Here is a 22,818-nt window from a genome sequence, read left to right on the forward strand (position 1 = left end):
TGCTAGGTGGTAACTCCACAAAGCTAGCACACACTTGAAACGCAAACAGGGTCTTATATACACATCAGGATCAAGGAAAAAGTGGTAACAAAATACATGATTGGTTACAATTCATATAACAAAAGTACTTCTACACATGTCTAAATAATTACCCAACTCATTATATTAAGGTGGTCTTACATTTACATACCCATTATGCACAAGTGGGTGTCATTTTTAATATTAAAATCAAGCTAAGTTAGCTAAGGACACACTTTTTTCTTGACACTACGCCAGAACTGGGTACTTGTGGTATAAATCAGAGGTAAGGCAATAGCGTTGACAGAACCTCATTGTTTCACCTCCTTGCTTCAATGGATTCAATGCAGGGACCTTCCATTCTTGTTCCTATGGTTTCAACAACAGATTGTTTTTCCGACATCAGTTGGACTAGATGATCGTTGTAGGTCCCTTCCAACTGAAAAAATACTCTATTCTATATTGCCTTTTTGTGCTATATCTGGACTTTAGTGTAAGCACCTATTGGGGAAATAGTCTTTCACATGCTTCTGTTATACAGAAAGGAATATGTACAACTTATTGATGCAATTTCGAGGGTAAGAACACTGTTTAGAGTATAGTCTTCAAGTGTAAAACCAGTTTCCTGAGGTATAAAAACTGCATTTGCTTGATATTTTTAATATCTGTAATTATCTTGGCTAGTATTTAAAAGCATTATTTTAGATGCTTTTCATAATGAATGGGAGGAAAAGCAGTTTGAGACAGCTCTGCTATGCTAATGCAGTTTTACCCGGACATCATCTTAGTGTGGTGGAAAATTATTAATATATAAGTTTTGGGAGGTCTGGCTAAGGAGTTTATCCTAACAAAAGGAAAATTCTTTTTGTCTAAAAGCTAGCAGTCTGTGATTGTTTCCAACCCCCACTTCTGAGCTAAGATAATACTGGATGTGCCACTCCTAGAGGCTCCACCAAGAGCCATCTCTCCATAGTGTCAATTGTGGCAGTTAACAAGCTACTTAAGGAGTCCATTCTTCCCAAGAATGCACACCTGGCTTTGTTAACATTAGAATGATTTTCCTCACCTCTTTACTTTCTTTGAAACAGTATACAACTAAGGTCCCTGCAACCCCTTGTAAGAGAACACGGGAGCAAAGGGGGAAATGCTGCCCGAATGTTCTCTCACTATGATCACAGTTAATAAAACTTCTGTCTGACCTGTCTTAAATTGTACTTGAGTTATTACGCACTTGGAGTCCTGATATTCTCTGACATTAGCTTTCCTGTGACTGAAAGGGGATCAGGCAGGGAGATTTGGTGTATTGTATGTTTAACTACTACACTAACACAAGTGCTAAATCAAGCTTTATTACCTGTACTTGAACTGTGTAAGCACTTTGTTTCTGATGCTTTATCATTAGACTTGTCTTGATTTCAAAATCCTCACTAATGATTGCAAGGCTTATTGGTGTTGATACCGAAAAGCTGGTCGAAGAAACTCTCTAAGACTCGTTTTGGAGTTTTAGAAAGCAGGCATTCTTTATTGCAGCGCTGGATGCACAGGGGATAATTCCACCTAGCGTGCATACCACAGCTTTAGCACAAACAGGTTATATATGTTGCAAATATTCTGGTAAAGAAATCAAAATTTAATCCCATAGAAGAGTTAGGTTTGATTAAGAAGTAAAATTGTGAAGCATAATGTATAGGATTGTTAAGTTTGAAATGTAGCCATAGAAACTTTAGGAACTGTGTTATGTGTGACTATAGGAACCTTGATATTGTTGAAGTTTGAAATAGCTAACCATAGAAACCTCACCAGGAAGTTACTGGTCTTTCTATGTTTTGTTTCAAGAAACTAAGGAAACCGTCATGGACACCAGTTATGCTGCTTGGAAACCCCCTTACCCCTCCCATCTCGATCTGAGTATCGAAGATTCCAATCAGTAGAGCTAAGTGTAACTGACCAATGATTGTTTTTAAATAAGAATATTGATAAGGTTATATAATCAAAGGACCAATCATTATAAAGGTTAAGTTTAAGAGCGAGCATAGTATGCATTTTTATGTAAAGAGCTTATGTAACAATGACCTGACAGAAAAAGTCTATAAAAACTGATGGATTTTGATACTAAGTTGGACATGCCTTTGGAGGAGCGATCCCCCGTGTCCCCAGCGCTGCAATAAACGAAGTGCCTGCTTCTTAACTTCTCACTGGTGTTGAGGAGTTTTATTTCGGATTTCGGTAACATATAGAATAACTAATTGCATATTAATCAGATTAGTATACATATACATAAAAATGATTGTAACTGATTATCACAGTACTTATTATCACTGCACAATGAAGGATCCATTTGAGTCGAAGGGCTGCTTTTGCGACCACCGACCCATTTGAAGTTCTTGCTGGCTGTCCTTGAAGTCTTTCTTCTTGTCCTTGTTCTTTGATCTTGAAGCTTAACGCAGCTTCAATCACATGTGGTCAGTTTCAACATTGTTCTCATCTAGCGTACAGGAACATCTAGTCATAAGAGCAAAGAACTGCAAAACTTATGAATAATTGCTAGTTAATCACTTGACTACACTTTTGTAATTATCTCCCCAGCTACCCTTTGTCTATTGTTTCAACCATAATGTTAATATATGATCATTTATCAAATCTCACTTATACAGTCATCTAGCAGCAAACCAGTTTTCATAGAAGGTACAAAATATTAAAACCATAAAAGTTTGAACAAACCACACGAAATGTATGGACATATGCTATCAGTTCCCCCCTTTCTGTTTGAGGCTACTAATTCTTTTAGTAGTCTCACCTGAATACAGATCATGTCACAGCTCATTTAAGACAGCTAAAAGCGACACAGATTATAACAATGATGATAACAATCACAATTACATTTTGCAAAAGCCCAGCTAACCATCCAGTCAGAGAAAATCCAAGGTTTTGAAATATTTTGTTTAGCCAAAAACTTTCTGTTTGATCTCAATTCCCTACTACTTTGAGCTACATGTCTTATTCTGTCTATCTGATGGTTTAAATCATGTCACATTTGCTATGTGCATACAACACGAATCATTTGAAAATCCAATGTACCCACATACTCCATGTTCTTTTAGTAGTAGTAAGTCTAAAGCTAACCGATTTTGCAATGCCATTTTACTAGTAGCCTGTACTTGCGCATTGAGTTCATTTAGCCCAGTTTGAGTAGCATTAGCTAATGTTTCTACTTGGAGTGAAAAATTGTGGAGAGTAATTTTATTTTGAAGAGTTGTTAACTGTGGTAAGAATATAGATTCCAATACCCATCCTATTTTGGTTCCAGTACTTGGTGATTGCCAAGAATCATCTTCTCGTTTTACCTGATTCCACCATCGAGGCCGCAAGGGAGATTTCTTCCAGAGTGGGCATAAAGTTAGTAAGCCTAAAGTCCATTGTTTACTCTTGTCCTTCATGGGAAGGCGAGTGGACCACGTACCATCACTACTCACCCAGACAGTCCTAAACGTTCTACCTGTCCTTTAATACAGTCAATTCCAGGCCAAATTTTCCTTCCATTATTAAGAGGGGACCAAGTATCATTTAAGACATTACTATAATTTCTACAAGCACATCCCCATCTTAGAGCTTCAGCTACTGGATAAAGTCTTTGAATTTCTGGGTCAGAGGAATTACAAGTATAGACTTTCATACAGTTCCATTTAGGATGTGTGATTTTCTCTGTTTGTCTAGTCCAATCTAAATTCCCATAGATAGTTCTGGCTCTGGGTGGATCTAATAAGAGCCCTGTAACTCCAGTAAATTCCAAACACCATTCTATATTTTGAATATGATCCCAAGTTCCTCTTTGCACTTGTCTCCATGGTTTTGGCAATTGGCAGCCCCAAGGGGTGTTTGTACAAGTTTCTCCTGAAGGATGATAAATTAATTCTTTTGTCCATGAGGTGGATGGTTTGGTAATGTTACAATTCAAAATGCTATAATTCCTTCTTTCAAAGTTTAAAGAATAATTGCCATCCAAATCCATCCAATTTAATCTGCTAAACTGATTCTCATTGTCCCACATCTTTTCGCAAGTTTTGGTTAGATTCAATGTCAATATTCCCCATGGAATTGGATTTTCAGCTGACTTTGGAATCGGAAGGCAGGCTGTTACTGAGGTTAAATTTTGTACCTTTGCAAAACCTTGAATCAATTGTAAAACTAGATTATCTTTTATCAAAATCACAGGGACGACTAATATCAGGATTAGTAATTCAAACAATAATTGCTTTGAGAAGTAGGCCACAGCTCGCCGACTTGGTCCCAGATATTGGGCCAGGACACCCAGAGCTATACCTTTTCTTTCATGAGTAAAGAGTTCAAAGGTCTTTGTGAGATCTGGCAGGCCTAGGGCTGGTGCCTCCATTAAAGCCTGTTTTAGTTGTTTGAAAGCAGCTTTCCTGGCATCAGTCCAATCTATAAATCCATTGTTTGAGGTTTTGAGCTGCTCGTATAAATGTCGGACCAGCAAGCCATAATTTGCAATTCACAGGTGACATCACCTAACTATTCTCAGAAATGTTCGCAATTCTTTTAGAGTCTTAGGTTCAGGGAGATGACAAATTGCCTCCTTCCTCTCAGTTCCTAATTGTCTCTGTCCTTTCAGGATTTCAAAACCCAAATAAATTACTTCTCTCTGGGTTATTTGGGCTTTTTCTTTTGACACTCAATATCCACTGATTCCCAAAAAGTTCAAAAGGCTAATAGTTAACTTTGTGCATTGTTCTTCTTTCTCAGCTGCAATTAATAAATCATCCACATATTGCAACAAGATTCCTTGATTATTTTCTTTCTTCCAAATCTCTAATTCTCGTGCCAATTGATTTCCAAAAATGGTAGTGACGTGCGGAAACAGACTCTACAATCAGTGAGATTGTAAAGTAGGTATGTTTATTCAGCACTGGGCAGCACGGGGGGGTAGTCCCACCAAAGTCATGCGCACCTAACGCGGCAACTTACTTCAAATTTAAACAGTCAAGTGTTACATATACATAAGATTTCCCAATACGCCTATACATATGCATGACCTATCTCCGCTTCATATTAAAATTAGTCCCAAGAAGTCATTTCCCTAAGTCCCTCCTAACTGAGCCTGCGCAATGCCTCCTTGTGGTGGTCGTAAAGATGAAGGCTGTATGTCTTCCTTGCGATGAACTCTTTACCTCTTGCTTCTGCACAGGCGCAGTCGTCCTTTGGCTTCTGTTCAAACTGTGTGGCCGATCTTGGCTAGTTCTTGGGGTCGACTCCTGCTTCTCATCAGGAACTATCTCTTGCTTCAGTTGGTTACAACAACATATACATTAATCATTGTCCCTCATCCCTTTGAACTATGTCTATTGCCATTGAAACTTTATTATAAGTTAGATAATCATTAAACAGCTCCTACCCAAATCCATTCTTTACCATAATCATTAAACCCTTACCTATATCTAAAATAAGTAACCATGCTGATATATTTCTCCTAAAATTTCTAGCCCCCCATCTCAGTCCCCCCTTTTTCTGAAGATTTAGTAAATTCTTTTACTATTATGTTAATACATGGTTTCTCTGTCTAACATCCTCTCAAAATATTTGTTAGATTCTAGTTTACGCCTCAACTGATTCTTCTTCCATTCACTGTATGAGTCTCCCGTGCTTTTAAAACACCATAGGCTACACCGCACCATTATGCAAAGGACCATTGACAAGAGAATAATTACTATTATGGTGACAAACAGCTGTTTTAACCATGTCAGATTTGGTAACCAGGAGGTCAGTTTATCCCATACTTCAGTAAATCCCCATGATGTATCATCCATGGTAACAAGGTGCAATTCCTTGGAGACTTTCCAAATCTTTCCGATATCTGTTTTTACTTGTCACTTCTCGTCTATATAAGTACAACAACTTTGATTTATAAGCACACATACCCCTCCCGCCTTGGTAGTTAACATATCTAATGCAAGGCGGTTTTGTATCGTCATCTTTGCCAAGGAATCAATTTCGGCTTGTAACTTCCCTAGAGCGTCAGCAGTGGTGTTGGCTAAAGTCTCGACCATTGTTGATATGGAGTATGAAGTTACCAATCTATACCCAAATAGCGGCTAATTTGTTGTACTATTTTTGAGACAAAATGTGGTCCTCTGTCAGAGGATATGGTTGCTGGAACCCCAAAACATGGTATTATCTCTTGTATCAATATTTTGGTTACCTCCCGAGCTTTAGCCGTTCTTGTTGGGAATGCTTCTGGCCAACCTGAAAAGGTATCAGTTAATACCAGTAAATATCGATACCCCCCTTTTCTTGGAAGTTCTGTAAAATCAATTTGCCATTGTTGTCCAGGCCCATTGCCTTTTCCAATCTGGCCCATTTCTGGCTTGGGGGTATTCTTAGGATTAGTCTGGAGGCAAAGATCACACTGTTGTGTCACCTGTCTCACCGTGGTATACAAATTTCTAGCTACGATTTCTCTTATCAAATGTTTATACAGAGCCTCTGTTCCCCAATGTCTTTTGCTATGCTCCTCCCGTATCAAATGTCACAGTAAGGAAGAAGGAATAATTAATTTTCCTTGTGGGGTATAAGCCCACCCCTCTTCATTATATGACCCTTCTAAATCTGTAATAAGCTTTTGATCTTCCTTGGTATATTCTGGCTTACCTTTCAGGGAGAGTTGTCTATCGGGAATTAAAGCCCCTTCTGTTTTTACCTTTGTTTTGGCCACTTGTTTTGCCTCTCTGTCCGCCAGTTCATTCCCTTTCTCCAAATCAGAGCTCACTTTCTGGTGTGCCTTGATATGCATAATTGCTACTTTCTTAGGGAGCTGGACAGCTTCCAGTAGCTTCAAAATCTCTTCTGCATGTTTGATGTTTTTCCCTTGGGAATTCAATAGTCCTCTCTCCTTCCAGATTGTTCCATGTGCGTGTACAACTCCAAAGGCATATTTTGAGTCTGTATAAATGTTCACAACTTTGCCCTGGGCCAATTCCAGGGCACGGGTTAGAGCAATTATTTCTGCCTTCTGTGTGGAGGTGTTCATGGGCAAAGCCCCTGATTCTATTACCTCTTGGCTGGTGGTGATGGCATATCCCGCATGTCGATTACCATTTAGGACATAACTGCTTCCGTCTGTGAACCAAGTTTCCTCGTTTTCCATGGGGTTGTCTTTCAGGTCTGGGCGATTGGCGTATGTTGCTTTGATGGTTTCCAAACAGTCATGATGTACTGGTTCTCCTGTGTTCCCGCTGAGAAAAGAAGCTGGGTTGACAATGTTAGTGACTACAATCTCCACATCATCCTGCTCTACCAATATAGCTTGATATCTCAGGAATCTTTGTGGAGAGAGCCAATGTCTACCCTTTGCTTCCAGTACTGCTGATACTGTATGAGACACTAAAACAGTCATTTTCTGGCCCAGAGTAAACTTTCGGGCTTCCTGTATATTCAATATCACAGCTGCAACCGCCCGCAGGCATCCAGGCCAACCTTTTGCAGTCGTGTTTAACTGCTTAGAGAGGTAGGCAACTGCCTGTCGATATGGACCCAGGTTTTGTGCTAATATTCCCAGGGCAATGCCCTGCTTCTCGTGGGAGTAAAGAAGAAACGGCTTACTCACATCTGGGAGTCCTAAGGCCGAGGCCGACATCAAAGCCTTTTTCAGTAGCTCAAAGGCTCATTCGGTCTCCTTGTCCCACTCAAGGTGTTTCTGCTCAGTGGCTGTCAGCGCATACAGTGGTTTAACAAGCAATCCATAATTATAGATCCACAATCGGCACCACCCCGTCATTCCCAGAAAAGTCCGTAACTCCTTTACTGTCCGAGGTCTCTGGGTTTGGCATATTGCCTCCTTACGGGCCTGTCCCAAAGTTCTTTGTCCTGCACTAATTTCATAGCCCAAATAATTCACTTTGCGTTGCATTACTTGTGCCTTTTTCTTGGATACTCGATACCCCTGGAGTCCCAGAAAGTTCAACAGACTCACCGTCCACGTCATACAGTCTTTTTCTGTCTTGGTGGCGAGCAGGATATCATCCACATACTGCAACAATTTTCCCTCGTCAGACGGGGTTTCCCAGGATTCCAAGTCCTTCGCAAGCTGATTGCCAAAAATGGTGGGACTATTCTTAAATCCTTGTGGCAACACCGTCCAAGTGAGCTGGGTCTTTCGACCACTCTTGGGGTTTTCCCATTCAAATGTAAACAATTTTCATAGAAGGTACAAAATATTAAAACCATAAAAGTTTGAACAAACCACACGAAATGTATGGACATATGCTATCAGTGTACTGCTTTAGTAGTAATGAAAATGCTTTCCAGAGTGAGAAATAAAGTAGTACTGTTGACATCTTAAAACACCCCCCCCCCGCCTTTGAAGTTTAGATACAATTCCAAACATCTGGATGCTATTGAACTTGGATCATACAAGTAGTTTGTAGAGTTCTTGTGTTTTTTTCATTTACATTGGAAAAGCTATATTGCTGAGGTACTTTGCATGAATAAAGATAGATTCAGGCAGGCAGATTCATTGGGTAATTTTGGTTTTGGCCTTACTCTGCAAGGATAAAACTAAAAGATGTTAAATATAAGGATTCCATGTTGTTCCATCTCCCTATTTACAGCTCCTATAGGGGAAATATTCACTGTTCAGTGAACTCCTGTTACAATTTCAGAGGATGTGAAGTGCTACACAGTTTAAGCTGAGATGTGTTTGTATTGGGTTTGCATGGCAAGGTTTTGGTAGCTGGAGGGCTACAGGGGTGGCTTCTGTGAGAAGCTGCTAGAAGCTTCCCCTATGTCCGATAGAGGCAATGCCAGCCGGCTCCAAGATGGTCCCACTGCTGGCCAAGGCCAAGCCAATCAGCGACAGTGGTAGCGCCTCTGTGATAACATATTTAAGAAGGAGAAAAGTTGCTGCGCAACAGGAACTGCAGCCGGAGTGTTGTCCCAAAAGTGGGGTTGTTTACCCGGTGTGCGAGACGCCAATATACACACAGAGCAGTGCGACGAGCGAGGGAAGTCAAGCAGTCGACTCAATGTGAGTGATAAAGCAAGCTTCAGCTTTACTGCAAAACCTTCACATATTTATAACACAAAGTTACCTCTTATACATACTTGTCTTACAATCATTGGCTTAGCTCTAAAAGTTACATTATCATACTCCTCCTACTTGCAGTTACTGCCTTCGTGCCTGGGCCCGCGTTCCATCCTGTTTTTCTCATACAGTACCTCCTTATCTACACAATACAAGGTCAGTATGACCTTCTTTTCTTCCTTGTCAGCATGACTCGGAATTTTCCATCGCGGCCTAGTCTGGTTTTATGTCCAGATTGGTAGAACAAAACTCCTCCATGGAGCCATGATCGCGCTCCCTCAGCCATTCTCCAACAATTCCCCCTTTTTCTTTTTGGACCATCAAGGCACTGTGGTTCATTTTTGCAACATTATTCAGAATACAGTGATATGCTATTTTTACTATGACTACGAGTGCTACTAAAATGCCAAGCCAGCGCAATCCTTCTTTAACCAACAACAACAGCCAAGGAGACAATCCTCCAAATATAGATTTGAGCCAATCATCAAAAGGATTGTCGCCTTCGGTAACCCTTTTTGTGTGGTCGCGCAGCCACTATAGTTGCTTCTGAATAGAGTAACTGTGATCTGTGAGATTAAAGCAACACATACCTTCTACATCTTCACAGCCATGTCCTTGTGCCAATAATAAAAAGTCAATGGCTGCTCGATTTTGTAAAATGGCATGGCGTAAACTGTCCATGTCTCGAGCCATTTCGGTCAAGACTTTGGTGGTTACGCTAGCTTGTTTCACCGACCAACATGCTAACTTCTTGAGCTGAGCCAGCGCTTGTGCAGTGCCTATGCCAGGCACTAAGGAAGCAAATACATTGGCTGTGTTCGACCATAACTCAACATTGTCGTTACAATCTGTCCGCAATTGATGTATAGACCTTTTTTGTCGCGGTACTGTAGTTATATTGATCCAACTTTGTCGGCTAACTGTGAGCAGAGTCAATTTACCTAAATAACAAGGCCCTCCAAAGGCGTTCTTTGGAATGCCAGGCCATGCTCGATCCCCACAGATCAAAAAATACCCGGGGGGAAGAGCTTTGGCCGTATCATTGTTCCACAAAGAGTTACTGGTTCCCCGCATACTCCAGCCATAGGCACCGAGTGTGCGGGTCTGATTATAATTTCCACAATGTTTGCCTACTGTAAAGCCACTCATGAAAGGTGAGACAACAGTCCAGCCAGAGGTATTAACAAAAGGGTTGTTGTCATCAAGGCGGCTGTTTACACCAAGGAGGGACTGCAGAACTTGGGTCTGTGCGCCAAAGCGGCTAATTCTTCCAAACACAAAACATGTCTGAGTAGTAACATTATCGGTTGCATTTCTAATTTTTTCGGACCCCAAAAGGTCAATTTCTTGGGGGTCCCAAGGGAGAGTGTGATTTAGGGCTCGTATTAATTGTACCGAACAATTTGATACAGTAACATTTGTACAGTTAATTGTTACAGACGTCCACTTATGAAAATCACTAACAATAATTTCAGGAAAACCTATCAAACATGTTTTAAAAGGCTCAGTTGCCGTAGCTGAACTCAGGCAAAAGTCTGTCGTCCCAGTTCTATTTGCCCACGCCACCCATAGGTTCGCACGGCTGGGCAGTGGCATCGCTGGAATCAGTGTGAGTAGAACTATGTTGATTATCATCAGCAACGGCAGCCTTGGTCCAACGGCTGGGAATCCACTTCGGCCCTGTGAGACGACCAGCGGCAGGATCAGATTGCGCAAGCCGATCAGAGGCGGCCGCAGCCATTTTCTTTTCAGCTTTATATTTTTTCATGCAGTTAATAACATCTCTCCAAGATTTCATCAATTTCTTTGCTGATTTATCATCATCAATTACTAAATCCCACAAACAATCACCGTAAGAACGCCACTCATCTACTTCAAACATACTTTCAGGGTCCTTAAAAAACCCTTTCACTTTCCCTAACGCGATTAATCCAGCCAGGTCTTTTAATTGGCTTACTCCCCGCTTTTCTAAAAAGCGTTTTAAAAGTTCGAATGCTACCTTGTTTTCCATTGCGCGATGTTGACCTTCTTAATTATCCGGTCAAGTGCAGCCTTTTTTCCCCGGGTAGCCTTCTTTCGGACAGCGAACCCCTTCCTTTTTGTCCTGGGTTCAAGCACGGATCAGGCGCGCCGCGGCAGCGTCCGCCGATCTTTTGCTCCCTGGTCGCTGCTACCAGTGCTTCTCCGACCTCGCTGTCCGGTGAAGAACAAGGATGGGGTCCCTGTTCAGGCGCCACTTGCGACGAGCGAGGGAAGTCAAGCAGTCGACTCAATGTGAGTGATAAAGCAAGCTTCAGCTTTACTGCAAAACCTTCACATATTTATAACACAAAGTTACCTCTTATACATACTTGTCTTATAATCATTGGCTTAGCTCTAAAAGTTACATTATCATACTCCTCCTACTTGCAGTTACTGCCTTCGTGCCTGGGCCCGCGTTCCATCCTGTTTTTCTCATACAGTACCTCCTTATCTACACAATACAAGGTCAGTATGACCTTCTTTTCTTCCTTGTCAGCATGACTCGGAATTTTCCATCGCGGCCTAGTCTGGTTTTATGTCCAGATTGGTAGAACAAAACTCCTCCATGGAGCCATGACTGCGCTCCCTCAGCCATTCTCCAACAGAGCAGAGGTATTTTATTCCAATTCATGTTTGCGCAAAGATGGGGGCTAGGTGGTAATCCACAAAGCTAGCACCCCTTATACCTAAACAGGCAAGCAATTTATACAGTTTAGTTTTACATATTTACTTTCCAAAGTTCTTCCCCAAAACTGTTATTGGTAGTCACTTATCTACCACAGTTTCTATTGGGCTAAAGTTTTCCCCACTTTGAATTAAAGGTACAGTGTTCTTTTATTCTACAGTGCATGCTCAAGGAGAGTGGGGGGGTAAGTCTTTCTGGTCTTGAATTGAGTCGGTGGTTGTGATCTCCCCCTGCTGCCTTTACCTTTCCCACAATTACTGAAGATCTTTGCTGACTTCATGCCTATTAGCAATTATTCAACTTTCAGTGCCTCCTGGGGTAGGATGTTCCCTTCTTATCAGTCTTTTAGTTCTTCTTCAGGGGCACAGTTGTTAGGAAGGCATGCATTGCTTATACAAATGTTATGGGTTTGTGTGGCCCGGGTTTTTTGGTAGTGGGGCAGGGGCCACAGGGGTGGCTCCTGTGAGAAGGTGCTAGAAGCTCCCCCAGCTCCAAGTCGGACCCGCCTCTGGCCAAGCCTGACCCAATCAGTGATGGTGGTAGCACCTCTGGGATAACATATTTAAGAAGGAGAACCTGCAGTGAGTGGGGGGATTGGAATGTGAGAGGAACACCTATGCAGACACCGAGGTCAGTGAAGAAGGAGGGGGAGGAGGGGCGCCTGAGGAAGTTGATGCCCCTGCAGCCTGTGGTGAGACAGCAGGCTGTCCCCCTGCAGCCCATGGAGGTGAGCGGTGGAGCAGATGCCCACTTGCAGGCTATGGAAGAGCCCACGCCGGAGCAGTCAGATGCCCCTGAAGAAGGCCATGACTCCATGGGAAAGCCCGTGCTGGAGCAGTTTGTGACTGAAGATCGGCCCGTAGAAAGGACCCATGCCAGGGAAGTTTGTGAAGAACTGCAGCCCGCGGAAAGGACTCACACTGGAGAAGTTCGTGGAGGACTGTCTCCTGTGGGAGGGACCCCACGGTGGAGCAGGGGACGAGTGAGGAGTCCTCCCCCTGAGGAGGAAGGAGTGGCAGAGACAAGGTGTGGCGAGCTGACCCCAACCCCCATCCCCTGTTCCTCTGTGCCGCCGGGGGGGAGGAGGTAGAGAGAACCGGGAGTGGAGTTGAGCTGGGAATGAGGGAGGGGTGGGGGGAAGGTGTTCTAAGGTTTGGTTTTACTTCCTAATATCCTTGTTTTGATTTGATTTGTAGTAAATTAAATTGATTTTCTTTCTTCCCCAAGTTGAGCCTGTCTTTTGCCCGTGACCATAAGTGGTGAGTGATCCCTCCCAGTCCTTGTCTCGACCCATGAGCCTTTCTTTATATTTTCTTCTCATCCCACCACTGCCGAGGGGGGAGAAGTGAGCGAGTGGCTGCATGGTGCTTTGTTACCGGCTGGGCTGAAACCTCGACACTCCCTAATTCTCTACCTACCTCCCCCAGCAGCGCAGGGGGATGGGGAATGGGGGTTATGATCAGTTCATCACACGTTATCTCTGCCGCTTCATCCTCTTCAGGGGCAGGACTCCTCACACTCTTCCCCTGCTCCAGGGTGGGGTCCCTCCCACGGGACACAGTCCTGCACAAACTTCTCCAACGTGGGTCCTTCCCACGGGCTGCAGTTCTTCACGAACTGCTCCAGTGTGGGTCCCTTCCACGGCATGCAGTCCTTCAGGAGCACACTGCTCCAGCACGGCTCCCCCGCAGGATCACAAGTCCTGCCAGGAGCACACTGCTCCAGCGTGGGCTCCTCTCTCCACATATCTGCAGGTCCGGCCAGGAGCCTACTCAAGCACAGGCTTCCTATGGGGTCACAGCCTCCTTCGGGCACCCACCTGCTCTGGCGTGGGGTCCTCCACGGGCTGCAGGTGGATATCTGCTCCACCGTGGACCTCCATGGGCTGCAGGGGGACAGTCTGCCTCATCATGGTCTTCACCATGGACTGCAGGGGAATCTCTGCTCTGGTGCCTGGAGCACCTCCTCCCCCTCCTTCTTCACTGACCTTGGTGGCTGCAGGGTTGTTTCTCTTACATGTTCTCGCTCCTCTCTCTGGCTGCAGTTTCTGTGCTGCAGCAACTTTTTTTTCCCTTCTTAAATATGTTATCACAGAGGCGCTACCACTGTTGCTGATTGGCTTGGCCTTGGCCAGCAGCGGGTCTGTCTTGGAGCCGGCTGGTATTGGCTCTATTGGACATAGGGGAAGCTTCTAGCAGTTTCTCACAGAAGCCACCCCCTGTAACCCCCCCGCTACCAAAACCTTGCCACACAAACCCAATACAGTGCCATAACTTTGCATTAAACTGTGCACTGCCTTAAGCTACCAACACAAGAAACTGAGCATTACTCAGTTTGCTTAGTTGGCTTTTGTTTAGAGCTAGGTACATGAGCAAGCAAGTTCTTGAAATCAGTCAGGTACTGTCAAGCTCATTTTCACCTGATAGCAAAAAAGGGTATTCTCTCAAACTCTTAGTTCAGTGTTGTTGTAAATATTTGTTAGTTTGGTACATGTCATTTCATGGCTGGAGATTGTGTATGGATAGCCGAGAAATTTTGGACGGAAGTGAATTTGAGAGAAAAGACACCTGGCTGTAGAGCTTGAGTCCTATCAAAAATAAGAGGTGCCGAAGGTGAGCAGTTACTGAACAGGGCAAATGCTCATTCTGAGTAGCATGCATAGCTTCTCCTTTGTGGTTTTTGCAGCTTCTGTAATAGATCTTCCTTTTGTGTACCTGTAGAGTTCCTTTTGTTTTGGAAGGCTAAATGCGTTGCACTGTATAATAAGATTCAGAGTCTCTAAGCAGAGGACAGAAAACAAATTTTGTGCTGAACCACCCTGCTGAATATGTGGGTGTTTTTTCTATAGCGTTTTAACTACTTGAGCTGATTTAGTTAAATCTTACTTTGTCTCATCAACCAGTAATGGAAAAAATGAAATCTGTGTGTTCATGTTCTTTTACTTTGTGAGAACGGATTTCTTTCTTTTAAGTATGTTTTTAAACTTTTTTTCCTCATATAACTAAGGGGTGGCTAATGATATGATGAGAATGCTTGTTTAGTGGTTGCAGTCAAGTCTCAAAGTCTTTTGCGTTTCTATTCAGACTTTTTGTGATATCTTTTATTTTAATTTCTAGCTGATAGTTCTTATAAACATGTTCAAAGGTAAGTTCTCTTTACTTGGTCTTTTAATAGTCAAAAATTGCAAATAGGATCTTTACTGTAGCTATTTGCATGGAGGGCCTCATTTTTGAAAACTTAAAATTCCAGCTGTTGTTAAAACTGGAGATGCATCTTTCCATGGATTCAGTACAAGCTTGAGTGTTGGAAACAAGATGTATGTAGTCTGATTTTAATTCTACCATTTCTGTCACTTGATATATGTCTTTATTTCTCCATCTGAAAATCCAAAGATTAAAATATTTATGAAAACTTTTAAGGTTAATTGCACTTTCAGGGTGTAACTCTTGTGTGACACTACTGCTATTATGAAAATTAATTTTCAAAATACATATGCCAAAGCTATGCTTGGAACATGCACATAATGTTAAAGTTAAAGAATTTGTTTGGATCTGTAGAGAAACCTCAATTAAATATTTCTCTGTAGGTATGAATTTAAACATCCATAGATGAAATTCTGAACATGTTTCTACAGATACATGAGGGGTTTTTTTATTGATAACATACATGTGTCCAACACACTCTGACTGGGTTCTTTTAGATATTCCATATGTAGAGGGTTTAATGTTTAATGCCAACTTTAGTTTTTTGAAGTTATTTGACATTACATGGGACTTTGATTTAGCAGAATGATACAGCAATTTACTTAAAGCACAGTACAATACAAGTTACATTTAGCAGAGTATAGCAGTTGCAATATACAGTCAAATCACAATACAAATGTGATTCTCATTACTGATCTCCATTATGATGCTGGGCATCCCCAGTCATTGGGAAGCAATATGTGGGCTGAAACCAGCTCAAGCCTGTTGCTCTCTTCAAAGTTCTTTCTGTTAGTTGTACAGTTTTTATACGGTATATGCTATACTTTATACTTGGGTTTGGCTCTATACTGAGTTTTTATACTCAGTTTGGCTGAGCCACATATATACCCACCCATTCTGGCCTCGCTGACTCAGGAAGATATGCATTTGCTGCTTATTATTATTATCAGCTCAAGCCCTCAACTGTTGTAGCCATTTATCTAGAACAAAGACTACTTCCCGTCTCCTTTGTGTTAAGTTCAGCTTTTTGTGACAGTTGTCATCAGTCACTCCCTACTTCTTCACTTAGCTTTGTGAGTATGTAGTCCTTGTCTGTCTCCTCAGAGCCTACTTCCATTGTAGGAGCTCATCGATCAATCACAACATGAAGTGTTTAAATTTTTTTACTTGAAAAAGAGAACTTTTCTGTAAGATACCTTTTTGGCATTGTTCAGTAATTCCATCATTTATATTGTAGGTCATGCAGGAGTCTCTGCAAGCATGATGAAGAAAAGAACTTCCCACAAGTAAGTTGCTAATATCTTTCCTAAAGTATAGTTCTCAGTAACTGGAAGTACTGTTCTAGAAATGTATCTATATTGTTCCAGTCATTTTGCTCTTGAAAATCATGTGGAGTAGTATTCAGACAGTGTATGTGTGTAGAGTCAGACTTTAATTCTTTTGGGAGGACAGTGGGAAAGAATGCACCAGTGGTAGAGTTCTAAACATCATTTTGAATGTTACTCTGAGAGAAATTATCCTGTCAATACAGTTCTGTAATTTACTCTATAACTGAGAGACAAGAGGTTGCAAGCCGGAAATTGGGCACGTGTATTCTAGGATTCATTACAGCTTCAGTTTTTGAAAAGGATTTTTCACCTTTTTTTAAAAAATAAAGAACATACTGAAGTACTTTTATAAGGCAGCTGCTATTTGTGTGAAGGTTACTTGCTTATCCTATACATTCATGGCATGTATTATTCTTTCTACTACATTTTAAAATAGTAGCAGCTAAATGCTGCTATGAGTAAATGGGGGATGATAGCGGTAATAGCTTAGACATGATCAACCTTAGTGTCTAACAGCTAGATGTTGCATCTGGCTGCATCTCTGGTAGGTGAACTCTAAAATAAGCTGGGGAAAGGTGAAATTTATTAAAATGCTACTAGTTATATTTTGAGTATGAAGTCCTATAGTGGTGATATACAACATGCATCAATCCAAAGCAATTTGTCTGGCAGAAATATCTTTGGTGATTAACATTTGAATTAGTATTAACTGTTTCCCAGACACAACAACTGATGTAAAACTACTCTAATTCCTTCCACCAACTCTTCACTATTCAGTCTTGTCTATCTCCTTACAAGGCAAAGATAAACATTTATTTGTCTAGAGACAGGTAGAGTTAAAATTTAATTTCTCTTGTTCTTTTTCAACCGCTCAGAGAAAGGAGTGTATGATGGGAAGACTATCAGAGGTGGGTTGCCTTTTGTACTTGAGGGTGGCTAGATTTGTCTTTATTGTTGTGTTGATATACACTTATTTAAATACCTAAATAGGTTGTATATTTTTTAGCATAAAGGTTTTTATGGGGCATATTAAGTCATGATCCTAAGTCACATGATTTTGAGGCATTTAACTTAAGCACCCAACTGAGTTTTATGTTAATTTAGCCTAGTTTAATTGTTTAAGAATTGTTTGGTAAAGGTTTTATTTTGTACCAAACCAAGATGACTTTGTGTGTTGCTCACTGACTTCTCTGAGAATGAGAGAGACTAGTATAGAGTTGTTTTTTATTTGATATTCCTTGCTTATGTTTTTGAAATGAACAGTAAGTAGTGCTGTAGACATGTTTACTATAAACAAGTGGGATATGAATCACTATTTAAAAATGTATGCTGATAATACTATGAGCTGTTACAGCAGACCATGAATTAGTAATGCATACCTTGTCATTGATTTAGTTACGATGACTTTTTCATTCCTCATTTAAAGAAAAAGAGGAACAAGTCTACTGGCACTTGAAGGCCATAGGGGAGATTATAAACTAGGTTCAGAAGTTCATGGGGGAGGGAAGAGCCAACAGGATGGAACAGGTCATGGTCCAGTAACTGAGGAAGTGATAAAATGAGCTGTGTGGATTAGTCTTCTGAACTCTTCTTAACTAAAATGGTAGTTAACCGTTGACCCTTTTGGAAGGGGGGGTCCCATGGTTATAGGTCAGCTGCAAAAGGGCAGTTCTTCTGAGTGCTCTGTCAGTGTCAATGGGTAGTGATGATCTCTGTGAATATGAAGCTGACCCTATTTGTGTCAGATCAGTCAGTAGTCTCTTGGCTCTCATCCTTTCCACCATTGGTGCATAAGGAAAGAGAGCACAAAACAGTGTAAGTATAAAATCTTCCTTATGCTCTCCAGGTTTCTCATAGTTGGCAGTTCAAGGACTTTGAGGTGGAGGTTGTATCTGCAGTATAACTACCACTGTACTTATCCCTTGTGAATTTCTGATCACTCTTTAAACTAACTTGTTGTGGTGGGTTATACTTGGCTATGGGCCAAACTCCCACCCACCCACTCACTCCCCCTCCTCAGTGGGGCAGGGGGAGAAAATAGGATGAGAAAGCTCATGGGTCAAGACAAAGACAGGGAGATTGCTTACCAGTTACTGTCACAGGCAAAACAGGCTTGACTTGGGGAGAATTAATGTATTGCCAAATAAAATAGAATCAGGTGGTAAGAAACAGGAAGACAAACATTAAAACAACACCTTTCCCTCCCCCCTTTCCCATGCTCAACTTCACTCCTTCACTCCAGACTCCTCTACCACAGAGGGGGGAAATCGGGTAAGGGAGTTTACAGTCTGTACATAACGGTTGCTCTCTGCTGCTCCTTCCCTCTTGTACTTACTTTCCCCCTGCTCTGGCATGGGTTCTCTACAGGCCACAGTTCCTGTCAGGAAAATCTGCTCCAGCATGGGCTCTTCCAGGGGAGACAGTCCTGTCAGGAAAACCCTGCTCTGGCATGGGTTCTCCGTGGGTTCTCCATGGACCACAGTTAATTCAGGAAATATCTAACTGCTCCAGCATGGGTCCTACACAGGCTACAGTGTGGATATCAGCTCTAGCACCATGGAATACCTCCTTTTCTGAACTTGGTGTTCCCTCTGCTGTTTCTCACACTTTTTTCTTTTTTCACTTTTTTTTCCCCCCTCCTCTGCCTGTCCAGTGGTTTTTTGCCCTTTCTTAAATATGTTTTCACAAAGGCACCACCAACTTCACTGATTGGCTCAACTTTGGCCTGCAGTGGGGCCATTGCCAAGCCAGCTGGAACCAGCTGTGTCTGGCACAGGGCAGCCCCTGACTTAGTCTCATAGAGGCCACCCCTGCAGGTGTTGTCGTGTGTGTGTATGTGTCCGCTAACAAAACCCTGCAATGTATACTCAATACACTTGTAATCCTAAGAAAATTAGTTTCACAACTGAATGATGGCTTTTGAAGGAGTACAGAAAGTACTTTAAAACTTCTGTCTTAAGTCTGAATATTGAGGAAAAATAGCTTATAACAATTCCCTGATCATATGATCCCCTGTTAGTGACAGTCTGTAGTAAGATCAAAATTCTAATTTGGGCCCTATTTTTAATAACTTTTCTACATGGCACCACGAAATATAAAAATTGTACTGACCATTCCTACTCTGCTTCATTTGTACTATTTTCTAAATTTCTTTGAACTTTGCATGATCTGGTTCTGCTAATAAAACTTTTTCATGTAACAAGATTTTAATTATCAGCTTAATGCCTTCAAGATAAATACTCAGTCGCCAAGGTGAGCAGCTCCGGTGCCGGCACCATCCGCAGCTGAGCGCTCTAGCACAGTGTACGGGGGGGGTTCCTGAACCGGGGGAGCCGCCAGGAGCCCGCAGCTCCTGCGACAGCTGCTGACAAGACCTGGGCGGGGCCAGGAGCAATGGCGGCCAAGCCCCCCCCCCACGTATACAAAAAGCCCCTAGGGAGCGCTAGTGACTAGGGTGAGCCAACAGAGTGTGGTGCGTCAGTAAGGGCGTGGTAGTTTGCACGGAACGGCGTGCAGGAAGGGCGCTGTAGCTCTGCCAGCTCGACAAGGGAGAAACGGTATGGGAGAAACGGTATCCAGCGACAGAAGGCTATGTCTTCTCTAAACTCTGTACCTGCCGCGACTGACGCAGCTTCCCAGACAGCTCCGAGGGGAACACACTGCTACCCAGGTGTCAGGCTGCAGGGCATGGCCTACTCTTATGCCAGTATCAGATGGCAGTAGTGAGTGCACCTGTGGAGGTGCACCCAGGTAGAGGAACTCCTCAGATTAATGACAGAGGACTGGGTAGATTGAGGAGTATCAGGGAGTTGGAGAGAGACATAGACTACTGGAATCACACCCTACCTTCCCTGTGATAGACCTGTCAGGCAGATAGGATGCATGATAGGGAGGACTCCCTATGCTCTCTCCACCTGACTGAATGCGGTGACTTAAGGGATAGAGGGTGTATTGGGTCTGGCTGAGATGGAGTTAATTCTTCTCATAGCAGCCCTCATAGTGCTGTGCTCTGTATTGGTAGCTAGAAAGGTGTTGATGACACACCAGTGTTTTGGCTACTGCTGAGCAGTGCTGGCACAGCATCAAGGCTGTCTCTCCAACATTTCCCCCCCCCACTTCACCAGCAGGCTGGGGCTGGGCAAGATCTTGGGAGGGGACATAGCCAGGACAGCTGACCCAAAGTGACCAAAGGGATATTCCATAGCATATGACGTCAGCTCAGCTATAAAAGCTAAGTAAAGGGAGGAGGAAGTGGGGGGCATTCATTATTTATGTTTGTCTTCTGGAGCAACCGTTAAGTGTACTGAGGCCCTGCTTCCCAAGAAGTGGCTAGACATCACCTGCTGATGGGAAGTAGAGAATAAAATCTTTTGTTTTCCTTTGCTTTCACGTGTGACCTTTGCTCTTGCTTTATTAAACTGTCCTTATGTCAACCCATGAGCCTTTCATTATATTTTCTGTCCCCTGTCCGGTTGAGGAGGGGGAGTGATAGAGCGGCTTTGGTGGGCACCTGGCATCCAGCCAGGGTCAAACCACCACAGTCCTTTTTGGTGCCCAACGTGGGGCATGAGGAATTCGAGATAAGGATAGTAATTGGGACCGTTAACGAGCAAAACATGGACTGAACACAGCTAGAAAGTGAAGAGAGGAATGATTGTGGGGAATTTATGTTGTAATTGTGGTGAAGGGACGAGGGGTGGATCGTGTGTAAATTGTCCACTTCTTGTTGGTGTTGTGATGATGATGATGTTTTGATTTTGCGGGGGGTATTATTTTTTGTTGATGTGAATGAAGATTGTGTGATGAATGTGAATTTTAATGATAATTCTTAAATATGTGATGCACAGAGGCGAGGGGTGGAATGTATTGGGTTTGCATGGTGTCCTGGTTTCAGCTGGGATAGAGTTAATTGTCTTCCTAGTAGCTGGTATAGTGCTATGTTTTTGAGTTAGGTATGAGAAGAATGTTGATAACACTGATGTCTTCAGTTGTTGCCAAGTAATGTTTAGTCTAAAATCAAGGATTTTTCAGCTTCTCCAGCGAGAAAGCTGGAGGGACACAAGAAGTTGGCACAGGACACAGCCAGGGCAGCTGACCCAAAGTGGCCAACAGGGTATTCCATACCATGTGACGCCACATCTAGTATAGGAACTGGGGGGAGTGGGGGTGGGGGGATCGCCACGTGGGGACTAACTGGGTGTCGGTCGGTGGGTGGTGAGCAATTGCACTGCGCATCATTTGTACATTCCAATCCTTTTATTATTACTATTGTCATTTTATTAGTGTTATCATTATTAGTTCCTTCTTTTCTGTTCTATTAAACCATTCTTATCTCAACCCACGAGTTTTACTTCTTTTCCCGATATTCTCCCCCATCCCACTGGGTGGGGGGGGAGTGAGTGAGCAGCTGCGTGTTGCTTAGTTGCTGGCTGGGGTTAAACCACAACAGTCCATTTTGGCGCCCAACGTGGGGCACAAAGGGTTGAGATAATGACAAGCCTAACCAGAGCTTGTTAAAACGAATTTGTTACAGGCATTCATTACATTGGTCTAAGAGTCGCTGGTCACTATGTTGATTTATGAGTTCTTAGAGTTGTGGTGCTTGTTTTTAGAGTTCTGTTATGTATCACCTCACTTGCTGTATGTAGTCCCTGTGCTGCTGCTTATCATCTGTGGGAGGTGGATTAAGGTTTTCGCTTTGATGTATTTTGTAGTACTGGCTTATGGTATGATAAAATTATTGGTCGTAGGATTAATCCAGTATTTGCACTCAGCATTGTCACCTCTATCCTTTGGGAGCCCTCTGTGGGAAACTATTAAGAATTACACCATTTACCTTTCCTCCTTCGAGTGCCAATCTATGGGTGAGACCTTTCTTCCCCAGTCTAGTTACAATGGCATTTGAGAATTTTGGAAAATTTGAATACCCTTGGGATGTTGAGACCAGCATGGTCGTATTGCTAGGAACTAGCACGTTCCTGAATGTGGTTCAGGTCTTGTTTAAGGTTAAACAACTATTGAAGAAGATCACCCAGAGGTCTGCCCCAAGGTTGGATAATTATGAGTGGCAGGGTGTGTGGGGTAGTATGGGCAAATGCCTAGGGCGCTGTTGCAAAACACCCAGTGTTTTGGAACTTCACCCTTGAACAAGTGCTGAATCCTGAAAAGCTAGCAGAACATTTGGAAAAAGTATGCTGTCACCCCAACAATTCCAGGGAGATGCAACTCACTGCAATGTGCTGGGGCCTGTCCCATGCCTATTGAACCCTGTTCAATACCACTCAGTACCCTCAAGGGGAAGAGAAAGTCTCTGGATCTAACAACAAGGTGACAGGCACTGCAGCCACTCCAACCCCCGCATCAGTATCAGTTGCCCCCATACAGAAGAAGAAATATACCCCAAAAAAATCAGTTCGCTTAGCGAAGGATGGAGATGAACCAGGGTCATCACGGGAACAGGAGGAAGAG

At 42.7% G+C, this 22,818-nt stretch overlaps 1 protein-coding gene across 5 annotated transcripts in view; it reads left to right on the forward strand.

Moving 5' to 3' along the window:
- Nucleotides 1-22,818, forward strand: part of LOC128136243 (spindlin-Z) — a 112,420-nt gene that overhangs the window by 75,465 nt on the left and 14,137 nt on the right. For all 5 annotated transcript variants that reach the window (XM_052775498.1, XM_052775501.1, XM_052775499.1 and 2 more), the window contains one exon: nt 16,260-16,308. In XM_052775498.1, the coding sequence (XP_052631458.1) occupies nt 16,260-16,308 (49 nt within the window). The remainder of the gene's footprint in view (nt 1-16,259; nt 16,309-22,818) is intronic.

Source organism: Harpia harpyja, chromosome W (assembly GCF_026419915.1).
Source record: "Harpia harpyja isolate bHarHar1 chromosome W, bHarHar1 primary haplotype, whole genome shotgun sequence".
Classification (NCBI taxonomy): Eukaryota; Metazoa; Chordata; class Aves; order Accipitriformes; family Accipitridae; genus Harpia; species Harpia harpyja.